Source organism: Trifolium pratense, linkage group LG1 (genome assembly GCF_020283565.1).
Source record: "Trifolium pratense cultivar HEN17-A07 linkage group LG1, ARS_RC_1.1, whole genome shotgun sequence".
Lineage (NCBI taxonomy): Eukaryota > Viridiplantae > Streptophyta > Magnoliopsida > Fabales > Fabaceae > Trifolium > Trifolium pratense.
This window is the reverse complement of record NC_060059.1, coordinates 37682261-37696097: the sequence shown is the minus strand read 5'-3', so window position 1 is coordinate 37696097 and position 13837 is coordinate 37682261. Positions and strand designations below refer to the sequence as shown.

The 13837-nt window shown below is 40.6% G+C and overlaps 4 protein-coding genes across 6 annotated transcripts; 3 read left to right on the top strand and 1 right to left on the bottom strand.

The window, feature by feature from the left end:
* The first annotated feature begins 1097 nt into the window (after nucleotides 1-1097).
* On the top strand, nucleotides 1098-2702 carry LOC123893708 (protein FAR1-RELATED SEQUENCE 5-like). The gene is made up of 3 exons (XM_045943502.1): nucleotides 1098-1131; nucleotides 1460-2571; nucleotides 2691-2702. Exons 1-3 carry the CDS (start codon nucleotides 1098-1100, stop codon nucleotides 2700-2702), a joined length of 1158 nt encoding a protein of 385 aa, XP_045799458.1.
* An 84-nt stretch (nucleotides 2703-2786) lies between these two features.
* LOC123914642 lies at nucleotides 2787-4829 on the top strand. Its single transcript, XM_045965840.1, has 2 exons — nucleotides 2787-3279; nucleotides 3384-4829. The coding sequence occupies exons 1-2, from the start codon at nucleotides 2791-2793 to the stop codon at nucleotides 4416-4418; spliced, it is 1524 nt and encodes a 507-aa protein (XP_045821796.1). The 5' UTR covers nucleotides 2787-2790; the 3' UTR covers nucleotides 4419-4829.
* A 1229-nt stretch (nucleotides 4830-6058) lies between these two features.
* On the top strand, nucleotides 6059-6451 carry LOC123893700. The gene has a single exon (XM_045943489.1). It carries the CDS (start codon nucleotides 6059-6061, stop codon nucleotides 6449-6451), a length of 393 nt encoding a protein of 130 aa, XP_045799445.1.
* Nucleotides 6452-6787: 336 nt separating this feature from the next.
* LOC123914624 (protein MAIN-LIKE 1-like) lies at nucleotides 6788-13287 on the bottom strand. Of its 3 annotated transcripts, none has more exons than XM_045965826.1 (4): nucleotides 12047-12165; nucleotides 8744-9279; nucleotides 7943-8665; nucleotides 6788-7846 (listed from the first exon to the last, which is right to left on the bottom strand). In XM_045965826.1, the coding sequence occupies exons 2-4, from the start codon at nucleotides 9272-9274 to the stop codon at nucleotides 7058-7060; spliced, it is 2043 nt and encodes a 680-aa protein (XP_045821782.1). In that variant the 5' UTR covers nucleotides 9275-9279; nucleotides 12047-12165; the 3' UTR covers nucleotides 6788-7057. The 3 variants fall into 3 exon arrangements, with proteins under 3 accessions (XP_045821782.1, XP_045821787.1, XP_045821776.1); XM_045965831.1 differs by lacking the exons at nucleotides 6788-7846; nucleotides 7943-8665; nucleotides 8744-9279 and adding exons at nucleotides 10190-11146; nucleotides 11237-11956; nucleotides 12929-13272 and having other exon boundaries at nucleotides 12047-12546; XM_045965820.1 differs by lacking the exons at nucleotides 6788-7846; nucleotides 7943-8665; nucleotides 8744-9279 and adding exons at nucleotides 10190-11146; nucleotides 11237-11956 and having other exon boundaries at nucleotides 12047-13287.
* Between the last annotated feature and the right edge of the window lie 550 nt (nucleotides 13288-13837).

Sequence of the window (13837 nt, the reverse complement as noted above, 5' to 3'; positions counted from 1 at the left end):
CAGTGAATAATTTGAATTTAATCGATTTGGCTCTTTAGAGCAAAGCTGTGTTATATATCTCGGCCAATGTGCAATTTTTTCATGAAGTGTCTCTTCACTTGAAGTATCTTGTGTCATCGAGGGGTTCATTTTAGGGAGTTACTTTTGTCGTCCTACTGGTTACTCAAACACTGTCCGCGACTTAGGTAGCGGACGACTTTTTTTTCCCCAAAACGCCCTATTTTTACACATCCGCTGCTTAAGTCGCGGATGTGCAAAAATAGGGCGCGCGAGTAACCAGTAGGGTGGCAGAAGTAGCTCTCTTCATTTTATGGGATGGAGACCGGTTTGGGCCAGTTTTGGTTCGGGACCAAACCCTCAATCTAATCCAACTCGTGAGTGGTGAATTGTGGTCCAATTTCGGCGGTTTATTTTATGATATTTTCTCTCCGGGCCCCCATGTATCTTTTATACCCCCCAATATTTCAATTTTGCCCTTGATAAAAACATCGGTTCGCAGAAATCGAAGTTTTTTCTAGTTCAAATTCAAGGAAATTTCGGTTAACAGAAACCGAATTTTGTTTTCAAGACAAAAAAAATTCGATTCGTAGAAACCGAAGTTTTTATTGAAGGGCAAAAAAGTAAAATCCAGAGGGTGAAAAAGAACCATGGGGAGTCTAAAGAGAAAATATCTTATTTTATTTTTAGTTTGATTAGATTGGATTTCAATTTTTTGGGTTGGCCGGGCCGGTGAAAACGGGTTGTCAAGACCTAAAAATTCAAAATGAAGTTTTCTCTCCCGACCCCCCCCATTTCTTTTATACCCCCCGAAAATCCCATTTTGCCCTTTGCGGTATAAAAAAATTTTGTCAAGAGACTTCGGTTTTTACGAACCGCAGGCCATGGACTTCGGTTTTTACGAACCGCAGGCCATGGACTTCGGTTTATATAAACCACTCGCTGAATTACTTCGGTTAATGTTAACCGAAGTGTTTCTATATATAAATACTCTGCTGTCAGTTCTTATTATTCACAAAACGAGAATTTGAAAATCTTACGGAAAGAAGATCAACTTTTGACGCATTTGAGGCTTGAAATCGAGATTGAAGCATCATCTAATGGATTCAACACGCACCAAAGCACAAAACTCAGGTAACCACCGATTTAAATTCGTTTTTTCTTGCTATCATAGACTCTGTTTTCGCAAGGATTCTGACAGAATGCCTTCGGGGAATATAAACCGAAGTCAGGTTATGTGACCTTCGGTTTATACGAACCGAAATGTTGATCCTCTGCGTTAGGCTTAGGCTTGGCTTGACTTGACTTTATATTGACTTATAAACTGTACTTCATATTGACTTGGCTTTATTTTGGCTTCATATTGACTTCATAGTGTCCTATGTGTTTAATTAGTGTTGTAATAGGATTGTAAATATTATGTGTGGTTGATTGATTGTTTTTTCATTTGCGTATGCTGTAGTTACGGAAGGCGAAATTAACGAAGTTGTCGAAGTTAGGCGACCTGTTGTGCTTGGCCTTTTTGCAACGGGCATTGTTCCAGCTGGTCAACCAAGAAGTCCTCCTAATGTGCCGCAGCCGATAGAAATTGACACATCGTCTCATTTTGCGACTGATAGGGAAGAGAACGACAGAGATGAGTTGATCAAATGGGCTCGAAGCGTGTCGCAAAGTTTAAGGTTCGCAATTATAGTTAGGCGATCCGATTCGGGCGAGAAGAGAAAGGCTCAATTGGTGTTAGAGTGTGAACGTAGTGGGAAGTATGTTCCAGCCAAGAAGAAGTTGAAATCCGATACCTCCGGAACAAGAAAATGCGAATGTCCTTTCCGACTCCGTGGGTATTACAACAAGGCAACAAAACTATGGCGTTTGACTGTTGTCAACGGTATGCATAACCACGAGTTGGACAAAGGGCTTGAAGGGCATCTCGTGGCGGGGCGTTTGAAACCACAAGAGAAGGATTTTATGGACGAGATGACAAGGAATGCGGTGGCTCCAAAAAACATATTGTCCACATTAAAGGAGAGAGATCCGGAAAACAAGACCTCTGCAAAGCAAGTGTACAACGCTCGTCATAGGTACAGAGTTAAAATGAGGGCGTCCATGACTGAGATGCAACACTTATGCAAGAAGCTTGATGATAACAAGTACTACTACAAGTATCGGACGGTTGTTGAAAATGGAGTAGAACATCTTCAAGATATATTCTTTGCACATCCGAGGTCCATAACTTTATTGAACTCTTTTCATACTGTGCTGATGATGGACTCCACATACAAAACCAGCAAGTACAAAATGCCGCTGTTTGAAATAGTCGGATACACTTCGACCGAGAAGACATTCAACGTTGCTTTTGCCTGGCTCAGTAACGAAAAGGAAGACAACTTTATATGGGCTCTGCAACAACTACGTTGTTTGTTAAGGCGTGAGACAAATTTGCCGAAGGTTATCTTGACGGATCGAGATTTAGCTTTGATGAATGCTATTCCGGCTGTGTTTCCAGAAGCGGCGGCGTTGGTTTGTCGGTTCCATGTTAAGAAGAATGTGAGGACCAAGGCAGCCGAGCTGGTCAAGGTGAGGGATGGGGAAAAGGTCAAGGCGGCGGACATGAGGGAAAGAGTCTGTTTGGCGTTCGAGGATGTGTTAGATTCGTCTACTGAGGCTGAGTATACTGAAAATGTTATGGCTTTTAGGAAGTTATGTGAGAGGTGGCCAAAATTTGTTCGGTACGTTGAAGAGACAATTTTGGACACCGACAAAGAGAAGCTCGTGACTGCATGGGTGGACAAGTATATGCACATGGGCAACAATACGACAAATAGAGCTGAAAGCGCACACGGTGTTTTGAAAAGTTACTTGACCGACGGTCTCGGTGATTTGGTGAAGGGTTGGGAATCGATTCACAGAATGTTAGGCAATCAATTCACCCAAGTGCAAACTGAATTTGGCCAGAACATGTCTGTGTATGGACACACATACCGGAAGAAAACACTTTACTCGACTTTGATGTTTAAAGTCTCTAGACGTGCAATGAGATACATCCACACTGAATCAAAAAGAGTCGAGTTTACTGGTATGGATAGCATGAAGTGTGGTTGTCTGATGAGGACTAACTACGGGCTGCCATGTGCGTGTTTGATTGCCAAGAAACTGCACCACAATAGGCCTATTAGACTCGATGAGGTTTACAAACATTGGAAGATAATTTGTTTCCAAGATGAAGAAGTTGGTGGCGACGTCGAGGACGATTATGCGTGCACGGCAGAGTGGCAAGCAATTCAGGTGCGTGTTTATTAAAGGCATAATACACTTATTTTACGATTTTACGATCATTATGCGTTGTTTTTTAATTTTTAATGGCATATTTTTTTTTTTGTTTGTTTTAGGAACGATTGAGGACAGCTGATGTAAGCATGAAAAATGAGATCCGAGATCAACTCCGCAAGATTGCGTATCCTACAACCACCGATGTGGAGCCTCCGACCACAAATGTAAAATCAAAAGGGGCTAAAAAGAAAAAGGTGGTCCGTGGAACAAGATCCACCAGCAGAGATAAGTCTCGATGGGAGCATGTTGAAGAATATTTCACGGAGACACAAGCGTCGCAATCGTCAAAGCCGTCTCCGTCAATTCCGTCCCACTCAAGGCCATCATCATCACAACCTACCGCATCAAACCCTATGCCTACGGTGTCTGAAGCTCCGCTCACTGTGTCCAACCCATTGCCACTAACCTCATCATCTCAAATTTTTGGAATTAACCACATGCCAAAATTCATGCATCCCTTCATTGAAGATATCATCAACGTGGACGGCGACGGCTATTGTGGTTACCGTGCCGTTGCATTGGCTCAGAGAGGCAACGAAGATGATTTTGAACTGATACGGTGCAACATGAGCAGGGAGTTGCGATTGAATAAGGATATGTATGTTGCTATATTTGGTTGCGAGGAGCGTTACCAATATATCTGTGATGCACTACTCCCACCCCCGAGGACGAGACAACGTACTAGTATTAGGAATAGTGTTGCACCGATGGATAAATGGTTCACGTTGCCGGATATGGGACATATCGTGGCCACCATATTGGATAGAGTAGTTGTTCAGCTCTCCATACTTCAAAATGGGCCTTGTGAAACTTTTTTCCCATTGCGTTCCATTCCGTCACCAAACCCGTCTTCAAGGGTTATTTGCCTTGGCGCGTTACCGGATCACTATGTTTTGGTAAAGCTTAAAGTTGGGTGTCCGATACCCAAATCAAACAAGTCGTGGAAGCAATATTGTGCTAAACAAAGTTTGGGTTGGGAAGATTCATTCATAGCTGCGCAACATAGGTTCGAGGAGATGATGAGCACCGAGAACGTTGTCCCCATCCAAATAGTTGGTGCAGGCAGTAGAGAAACTCCGTTGGTGATTGACTGATCATTTGGCCTATTTTAATGTATTTTACGTTGTTATATATTTTGATGTAAAGAACATCCATTTTGTAATGATATGAATCGAGATGTAATGACATCCATTTTGTAATGAAATATATTGAAGTGATTTGGTGTTGTGTAATTGTTTGTGTCAATATAATGATATTGGTTGAAGTAATCTTGATGTTGTGTAATTGTATGAATAATTTTTCCAATATGAATGTGTCTGGATGAACAGCATTAACAGTGGATTTCGCGTGGATGTCATTCCATGGAAGGTCGTGAGTTACAATATCATTGGTTGTCATGAAAATATATTTCGGTAACTATGTACCGGAATTTACCCAGATTTCGGTAAATATCTGCCGAACCAGCCTATTTCCAGTGAACAACCGAAATTTTCGGTAGATTGGTACCGAAGTATGCTGTTATTTCGGCAAATAGTTACCGAACTATAATTTCGGTAAATATCTGCCGAATCCTACATATTCCAGTGAACCACTGAAATTTTCGGTAGCTTGGTACCGAAATAAGGGGGTATGACAGTCAACTTCGGTGAATATTAACCGAACTCATAAACTTCGGGGAATGCGAACCGAAATGTGTTTAAATTTACAACTGTTTACTGGGGGTATAAAAGAAAACTGGGGGGTAGAAAAGATGTAAGCATATGCCTGAAAACTTGTTAAAAATCATATAAATAACTTAATCGATACGAACCCGTCAAATAATTTATATTTGAGATTACACCGACACTTTTTGTGGTTGAGATTGGACCGACAATTTTTATTTTTATTTAATTTTTTTTTTTGTGGTCAAGATTACACCGACATTTAGTTGTGGTTAAAATTACACCGACGAAATTATGTGGCCGTAATTAGATTGAATGTAGTATAAAACCGCCGTATGTGTATAGTTGTGAAAAACACGTTTGAACAATTTCACAAAATGAGTGCTTCAAATCGGTCTGTTAATAACAATAGGGCGACATCTCATGCATTTTCAGTTAAGTTTCGCGGTAACAACGAGTTGTTCTGCGTTGACCTGTCGAACAATTTGACGACTATTCAAGCTCTTAAACGCCAGATCGAAGTCATGTATCGCTTCAAATACGGCAGACAAATCAAAATAGAAAAAATTGCGTATTACGAATCGACAATCGATCTGGCCAGTGATAATGTCGGTGGATATGATGAGCAACCCCGAAAATACGAGTGGAAGGAGTTGAAAAATGATGACGATGTGAACGACATGTTCAATGGGGTAGAAGTTGATCCGAAGTATCCACGTTTGTATGCTACCTTAGTAGTTACAAACTGAAATTTGGTTACTCATGTTGTTGAATTCTCAGTTATGTTGTCGTTGCATTTTCGTTTACGTTATCGCTTATTTTTCAGTTATGTTGATGTGACCTTTTAATTAATGAATGCTTTTATGTTGCACGTTTTTTATGCTCCATCTAAATTTTCTAAACGCTCGCCAAACGAATCAACACCCACCTACCGCATTTAAGCCCACCTAACTCCGCTAACTACCAATCCACCTCATTAACGCTCACCTACCGCCATAATGTGCACCAAACCCATCTTTAAATTCACGTGTTTTGTTGAATTCAACACTCGACAGAAAAAAAATAACGGGAAAATGGATGTCTCACTCACACAACGAATGAGATCTACTCTTGCGGCAGTTTACTTCGGCGATGGAAAACCGCATTTGTTTCGAATCAATGACGGTGAAACGTTCGAAGGTCTGAAACAGCAGCTGTACCAACTGAATCGCACCGTCAACAACCCGAACGACAATAGAACGGTATCAAATCTCCTGTATCGAAAGCCATCAATTGGTTCTGACGGACGCGTTGCTTTCACTCGTATGGCTGTTGAAAACAACGATGATGTTGAAACTATGTTTTCAATCTTCGAGCAGTACTCCTCCACGGGACCTATCGAGCTAGATGCGACACTGACAAGATCAGTTGAAGCCATCCTTGCTTGTCTTGTTGGGCCGGAAGACCCAAATAGGCAAACTAAGTGATGCGACCGTGTTGTTATCGTTTTGTTTTTTAATTTGCCTAAGTGTGTTTTCGTTTTCATCTTTGTTGTGATTTTTAGTTTGCCTAAGTGTGTTTCATTTTCTTGAAGTTATAATTAATACTATTTCGGTAAAAGCTTACCAAAGTTTTCCCAGATTTCGGTATTTAGGTACCGGAATTTTGACTCGGTCACTGGAAATAGGTAATTTCGGCAAAACTTTACCGAACTAGTAATTTCGGTAACTACAACCCGAATATTACCCAGATTTCGGTAATATCCTCCCGAATTTTTGTCTGGCTCACTGTTTTAGTATGTTTCGGCAAAGTTTTACCGAAATATATCTTTTCCCAACAAATGACTTTAAACTATGTATCACCCGTGGGATCATATCCACGCGAAATCACCTGTTCGGATATAATCGTATTTCAAATGAAATTCATACATTCCAATCCAAATCCAATAAAAAAACAAATTAAATGGAAACCGCATTCAATATAAATCCATGTTCATACATCCCAAGCAAAACGAAATTATACGGACAAGTTGTTCCATTGTACACGGCAGGATTTAAAAAAAATAAAACATAGCGAAAACAAAAAATAAAAAACTACAAGCTGCTTGTTCCGGCATCTTCAGTTGTTGTCTTCTTCTTCTTCTTCCTCTTCTTTGTTCCTTCACCCGAGTCTCTTTTCCTCTTCCGTCGCACCAAATATGCATCTACAGGCTCCAAATCAGTGTAGGCTTTTTCAATAACCACCAAAGCATCGGCCAAATTGAGTTGACCATCGAGCGCTTTCCTCAAATCCGCTCGAACCTTCTTAGTCACTTCAGACACGTCGCATTCACCACTCACGTTGTCCTCCTCAAGGTTAGCATGTGTTGGTGGATCCGCTTCAACCGGTGGCAATATCTTCGGATGAGAAACACGGTATAACCATGGAATGTATCCGGGTACGGTATCAAATGCACGCACAACTTTTGGTCCTCGCATCTCCTCTGTCACATAGTTGGCAGTCAGGTAGGAAGCAAATGCATCAGCAATCGTAAACCGATTCATACCAGCCTTTGCAGATACATCAGGGTGCCTAGGGATAGACTGGACATGTCCAAATTGTCGGAGGACACGTTCTGGCAAGTGTGGATTGATAATAGCACTTCCACACATAATCCAACCAGTGTACCAACTGATATCTTGAAAGGGTCTGGTTTGCCGGTGCTCCTCATATGGGCAAAACACCACTTCATCCATGCGCATTGTATCCAATGCGGACCTATGCTGCCCTGGAAATTTTGGTCCTTTTAAAGGCAAAAATCTTGCCGCATAGGGATTGTCGTGGGTGTATCTCTCATCAACAAAACGTCCACCAAAAGTTTTGAAATGCGCCATAATCCAGGCCTATTGAAAACACATGATATGGGTAAGCAAAATATTTAATTATAACAACCGACATTCAGTTAAAAGGCAAAACGCATTTTGAGTTTGTATGTATACCTGAAATAGACAGTTATAACCACCATGATTTCCACATCTCGGGCGGCTTGCAGCATCCAAGTAGTTGTACAGATATGCCAGCCCAGAAGCACCCCAATTCCACGTGTTAACTAAACTGAGGTCTCGCAAGTAGGTAAGAAAAATGACGTCCACGTACTGCATACTTTTGTTGGTGAAAATGGTTGCACCGATCAAGTAGAGCAAATAGCATCTAATGGTGCATTCCCTGAGGAATTCCACATCTTCAGCAGGCTTCTTTAACCTTTCAGCTTTCAAGGCATCCTTCAAATTATCGAGATACAAATCCTTCAACGCCTTAAACCCTATATGTGCTCCTTTCATTTTTTGAAACTCTTTCTTGCACTTACTAATAGGGAAGTTCAGATACTCTACGCACATCTCTTCACCATCTTCCTTTGTACATGACGTTCCGTTGTGGTCGAGCATTTTTCCGGTAATCGGAATATGAAGCAATGAGGACACGTCGTCCAAGGTTATAGTCATCTCACCAATAGGAAGATGGAAAGTTCCGGTCTCAGGATGCCATCGCTCTGCAAATGCCGTCAACAGACCCCAATCGGTGTGATTGTAATTTGTCCGCCGCAGAGTTTCGAGTCCGGACGCATTAACGACATTCCAAAACCACGAGTACTCTTTCGGACATATCTTGAAATTGTTGATTTTTTTCCCGTTGTTCATTACCCTCAAATACCGGGATTGGAGCTGCAAAACATTACACTTCATTACACTTCATAACAATCGACATCGAAAATAAATAGTGTTATATGAATCGTAACTTACCTCTCCTTTCCACAACGGTACAGCAACATGTTTTCCAAATCCCGGCAACAAAGACAAGTCAGACGGACCACCATCATAACATGTAACTGGTGGTGGTTTAACTCGTGGTGGGTTCCTTCCTTGTGTTACTCGTGTAACCTTTTTCCGTGGTTTTTTAGGTTCTGGTGGTGGTTGTTCAGCCTCCTCTTCCTCCTCCATTTCCTCTTCCGCTTCCTCATCAACTTCTTCTTCCCCATCATCATCCCCCTCTTCATCCGCTTCCTCATCCGCTTCCTCCGCTTCCTCATCCACTCCTTCCTCCCCTTCCTCCCCTTCCTCTTCCCCTTCTTCAGAAATATTTTCTTCCACGTCTTCATTCTCCTCTTGCGATTCTGCATCCTCCGGTCGAGGCTCATCCATCGTGGTTGAAACTGCTTTCCCTTTAGCTCGACTTGGAATTTTATCTACATTGACCGCAGCCTGTCTACGTGCAGAGCTATGTGCTTTGCTTGCACCGCCACGTCTTGTTCGGCCAACTTTGTCGTCCGTCATGATTCCTACAAGAAAACAGTCACCATAAGTATCTACGAAATCAATATTCATCGGTTACTCATTCAAACAATTTTTATACATAAATCAATACTCATACAAGCATTTTGTCAAACACTTGGTGCACATAAACAAGAATACAAATCCAATTCATATGCCCTAAAATAAATTACCCTATACAAGTCCAATCATATACCCTAAATTAAAATACAACCCCAAATTTAGTGGAATCAAAACAATAATCACGAGCATTAACAAATCAAAATAAAAAAATTAAAAAAAAAGCAAGAAAATGAGAGAGTTGAGTTTGAAAACTTACTTGTAGAGATGAGCTTGGTGATTATCAGGGAGAAATTGAATGTTTAGAAGAGAGAAATTGTCGTTCTACTGGTGAAACCTTAAATTTGCGATTGAAACCTCCAAAATCGCCCTAGCCTCTGTTGCAAACCGTTTTGGCGCAAATGGTGAACGTTTAAAGTTTTTCCTAATATATTAGTTAATTTCGGTACATGCGAACCGAACTATAGCGTTTTCGGCGTTTGTGTACCGAATCTCACCCAGATTTCGGTAATTAGTCCCCGGAATTTTCATTGGTTCACTGGACAGGACGTATTCGGCATAAATATACCGAAAGTTATTTCGGTTACCAGGTACCGAAATTTACCCAGATATCGGTACGTGGATACCGAAATTTTGTTTCGTTCACTGAAATATGATATATTCGGCAGAAATTTACCGAAATGTATATTCGGTTATCAGGTACCGAAAGTTACCCATATATCGGTACCTGGATACCGAAATTTTCTTTGGTTCACTGGAATTAGGTCGTTTCGGCATATATCTACCGAAATGTACCCAGATTTCGGTAACTGGATACCGAAATGAATTGCATAATTTTCTTTTTTTTTTTTTTTTGGGTCTTGCACGTTTATGTAACATCATAAACTATCATAACATAGCTGAGTATTAGACACATCACGTTAACGGAAATTTAAAAAAGGTAACGGGTAATTAAACGTAGTCAAATACACCAAATTGTTTGAATCAGACTACATCCAAATTCGACAAATTCAAATAATAAAATTACATTAAACAACAACTGAGTTACAATATTAGCTAAGCCTACTCTCGAGTGTTGTACCGTCTCCCTCTACCCCGCTTAAGTCGCCGACACGTCAAAACAGGGTTAAGCAAATTCAAAATCCTCCGCAAAGTACCATGAACAGGAGTTCCTTCCACCGCCTCACCTTCGCGAAGTGACCTCTCCACCTCATCCCTAACACCACGGCATACCTGAAGCATGTTAGGGTCATTCCTTGCTTCCGCGGCCTCTATCAACACCTCTAAGTTAGGTGGCCTTGGTGGTGACACCGGAGCTTGTACGGGTCGCATAACTGGATGCGACACTTTGTAAAACCATGTCATGTATCCAGGTTCATGGTCCCATGCGCTAACCACAGCCTGACCCCTCATCTCTTCAGCAATCATCCTCAAATCCAACTCCTCCATAAAAACACGATCAATCTCACATAGGCTCATCCCCGGAGTCGCAGACAAATCCGGTTTTCTAGGAATGCCTTGGACATGTTTAAATTGTCTAAGCACGCGTTCAGGCAAATGCTTTGCTTTCAAATTACCACATCTCAACCATCCAGAAAACCAGCATGAATTTATCAAAGGGCGGACGTGTCGGTGATCATCATATGGACTGAATACGCAGTCATACGTCTGAATATTATCCAAACTGTTTCTATAGCTACTTGGTTCCCTATGTCCAGCTCCGGGAACAAACTTTGCATTTCGAGGCATGCCCTCAGAATAGATAGGATCCTGCGCCCACACGCTAAGTCCCGGAAAATGAGAAATTATCCAGCCCTGAAAGCATGACAAACAAGTTTCATTATATTGACGGACATTACGTATCATACATGTTGAATAATTTTCGTAAGCGCACGTTTATGTTACCTGAAGCAAAGACATGTACCCAGCCATCTGATTCACTGTCACCAAACACGCATCATCCAGATAATGTTGCAAATGAACCAGAGCAGCAGCACCCCAATTCCATTCACGGACAGCCGACAAATCCTGAAAATACTGCAGGTATACTACGTCCACGTAGTAACTGCTTTTGTTGCTAAATATGGTACAACAGACCAAAAATAGCAAGAAAGCCCGTATGGACCTGTCCCTATACAGCTTAATCTCATGCGCCGACTTACCTTCAGCAACAGCTTTATCAGCTAATCCGTGGTTAACACTATAGATATCCTCCACGTCAGAATGCTTCAGATGGAGCCCGTTCATTTTGGCAAAATGACCCATAACAACATTCCGATCAACTCCTAGAAATGAATTAACCATGTCAGCCGCTTCATCCCTTGACATTTTGCCATGGTTCAGAAACTTTCCCTCGATCGGAATATGCAACAGACACTGGACATCGTCCAATGTGATGGCCAGCTCACCCAATGGAATGTGGAATGAACTCGTCTCCGTATGCCATCTTTCAACAAATGCCCAGAGGAGCCCGTAGTCAAGCACGCTAAAATTAGTCCGGGTAAGCGGCTCCAAACCCGATGCTTCAACCACATCCCAAAACCATCTGTCCGTGCGGCGCGACGGTTTTTGTATATTAATAACTTTTTTTCCGCTGGCGATGCAACGTAAATTTACCGCTAAAATCTGAAAAATTCAAATAACACAAAAAATTATCGAGCTAACGTAATCACAACATTTTTAATAAAATAATCGTCGTATTTTAAATTGGTTTACCTCTTTGTCATTTGGGTCTGCATACCATATCGGAATAGCCATATGCTTATCGTACTCCGTTAACAAGGACAAATCCGTCGGTCCTCCTCCAAAACCTACTTCATCATCATTACGTGAACACTTTGGTGGTTTTCGGCGTACTGGTTTGCGCCGTTGTTGTCGAGGTGGTTGTTGCGGTGGGTCTTGCGGTTCATCTTGCGGTGAGTGTTGCGGTGAGACTTGTGGTGAGACTTGTGGTGATCCAAGATCATCATAATCAAAACACGCATTTAAAAATTGGTCGGCATCAAATTCATCTTGCACCACCAATGATTGTCCTAGACGTGTCCGTCCACGTGTATGCGACCCACCCGCCTCGGCATCATGTGTACCTTGCCCCGGAGTTGGTCCTTTGCGACGACCTCGTTTGGACGGATGATTTGCAGCAAGCTCTCTACGAGCGGAAGCATGTGCATTGATTGCCTTTCCATGCCTACCCCTAGGTAGATTTTCTTCCATATCTATACATAGATAAATAAATTCACAGTCAATACAATACTTATAATTCAATCGAACACATGATTCTTGCAACAATGGAAACATAATTCAAATGGAAACATGCATTCATATTCACTCGTACATTTTGACAAACACTTAGAGTACACTATAACTCAATTAGCTTCATATTCACATTTAACTCAATTAGCAACATTCATTCATGCTAGTATGTAACCAATCTAACAACTAACCAATAATCAACGATTCAAACAACATAATCAACAATTTAACTCAATAATCAGATATTGAAATTTTGGAATTTTTATACGGAAGAACAAAAAATGAATTTGAAATGTCATGGTCATGAGGAATGCATAGAATGACAAATAAAGGAAAGAAACTTACTTGATGAAATGTGATTTGAAGTTGGATGTTGAAGTTGGCCGCAAATGTGTAGAAGAAAGGAAGAGAGGAGTTTTGTGGTTTGTTTTTCAAAATAAAACGAACTTACTGAAATTGTTCATATGTAAGACAACTTCGGTTAATATTAACCGAATCAACCCTTCGGTTAATATCCACCGAAGCAACCCTACATTCGGTTCGTGGATACCGAACGATGTCAACACCACGTTCGGTTCGCAGTTACCGAAATGTTTCAAGATGTCAAAAGACTTCGGTTTTTATAAACCGCAGTACCCCCCAAGGGTAAAAACGGAAATTCAGGGGGTATAAAAGAAATGAGGGGGGTCGGGAGAGAAAACTTCATTCAAAATATTTCATAAATCCGAAAATTATAAATTAAAAATTCGATAATTCATGAAGGTGAAGAGAAGAAAATAGTATATCTAAATGTGACACTTAAAATTATGTAGATCTAACTTAAAAATTACAAAACATAATAAATAAAAAAACACATAAATCAAACACAAATATGAATTTGTGACCACCGCCACAAATTTGGTTTATGAATCTTATAACTCTGCTTTCATGTAAAACATAGGACTCAAACACAAATGCATAATTTATATATATATTAATAAATCTTAATATGTGTCTTTATAACACATGTTAATATGACCCATATATATTATTGATCAAAGTTATATATTGATAAATGTAAAAGCTAAACCGTGACAAATATTTTAGAACGAAAGGACTAATAATCTAAAATTCGTTGAGACAAATAAAATTTTTGACAATTATTTTAGAACAAAAGAACTAATAATTAAAATTGGTTGAGATAAGTAAAATCTAACAAATGATTGTTACCATGACAAGTGCTAACATACCACCCCGAATAGGTGGTCCACCATA

Bases quoted from the DNA above. Each gene is read 5' to 3' on its own strand.
- LOC123893700 (XM_045943489.1), top strand. From the start codon at position 6,059: ATGGATGTCTCACTCACACAACGAATGAGATCTACTCTTGCGGCAGTT.
- LOC123893708 (XM_045943502.1), top strand. From the start codon at position 1,098: ATGGATTCAACACGCACCAAAGCACAAAACTCAG. The intron at 1,132-1,459 runs GTAACCACCGAT...CGTATGCTGTAG, and splicing joins CACCAAAGCACAAAACTCAG to TTACGGAAGGCGAAATTAAC.
- LOC123914624 (XM_045965820.1), bottom strand. From the start codon at position 12,628: ATGTTTCCATTGTTGCAAGAATCATGTGTTCGATTGAATTATAAGTAT. The intron at 11,957-12,046 runs GTAAACCAATTT...TGAATTTTTCAG, and splicing joins CAGACCCAAATGACAAAGAG to ATTTTAGCGGTAAATTTACG. The intron at 11,147-11,236 runs GTAACATAAACG...TCATGCTTTCAG, and splicing joins GGTACATGTCTTTGCTTCAG to GGCTGGATAATTTCTCATTT.
- LOC123914642 (XM_045965840.1), top strand. From the start codon at position 2,791: ATGCACATGGGCAACAATACGACAAATAGAGCTGAAAGCGCACACGGT. The intron at 3,280-3,383 runs GTGCGTGTTTAT...TGTTTGTTTTAG, and splicing joins CAGAGTGGCAAGCAATTCAG to GAACGATTGAGGACAGCTGA.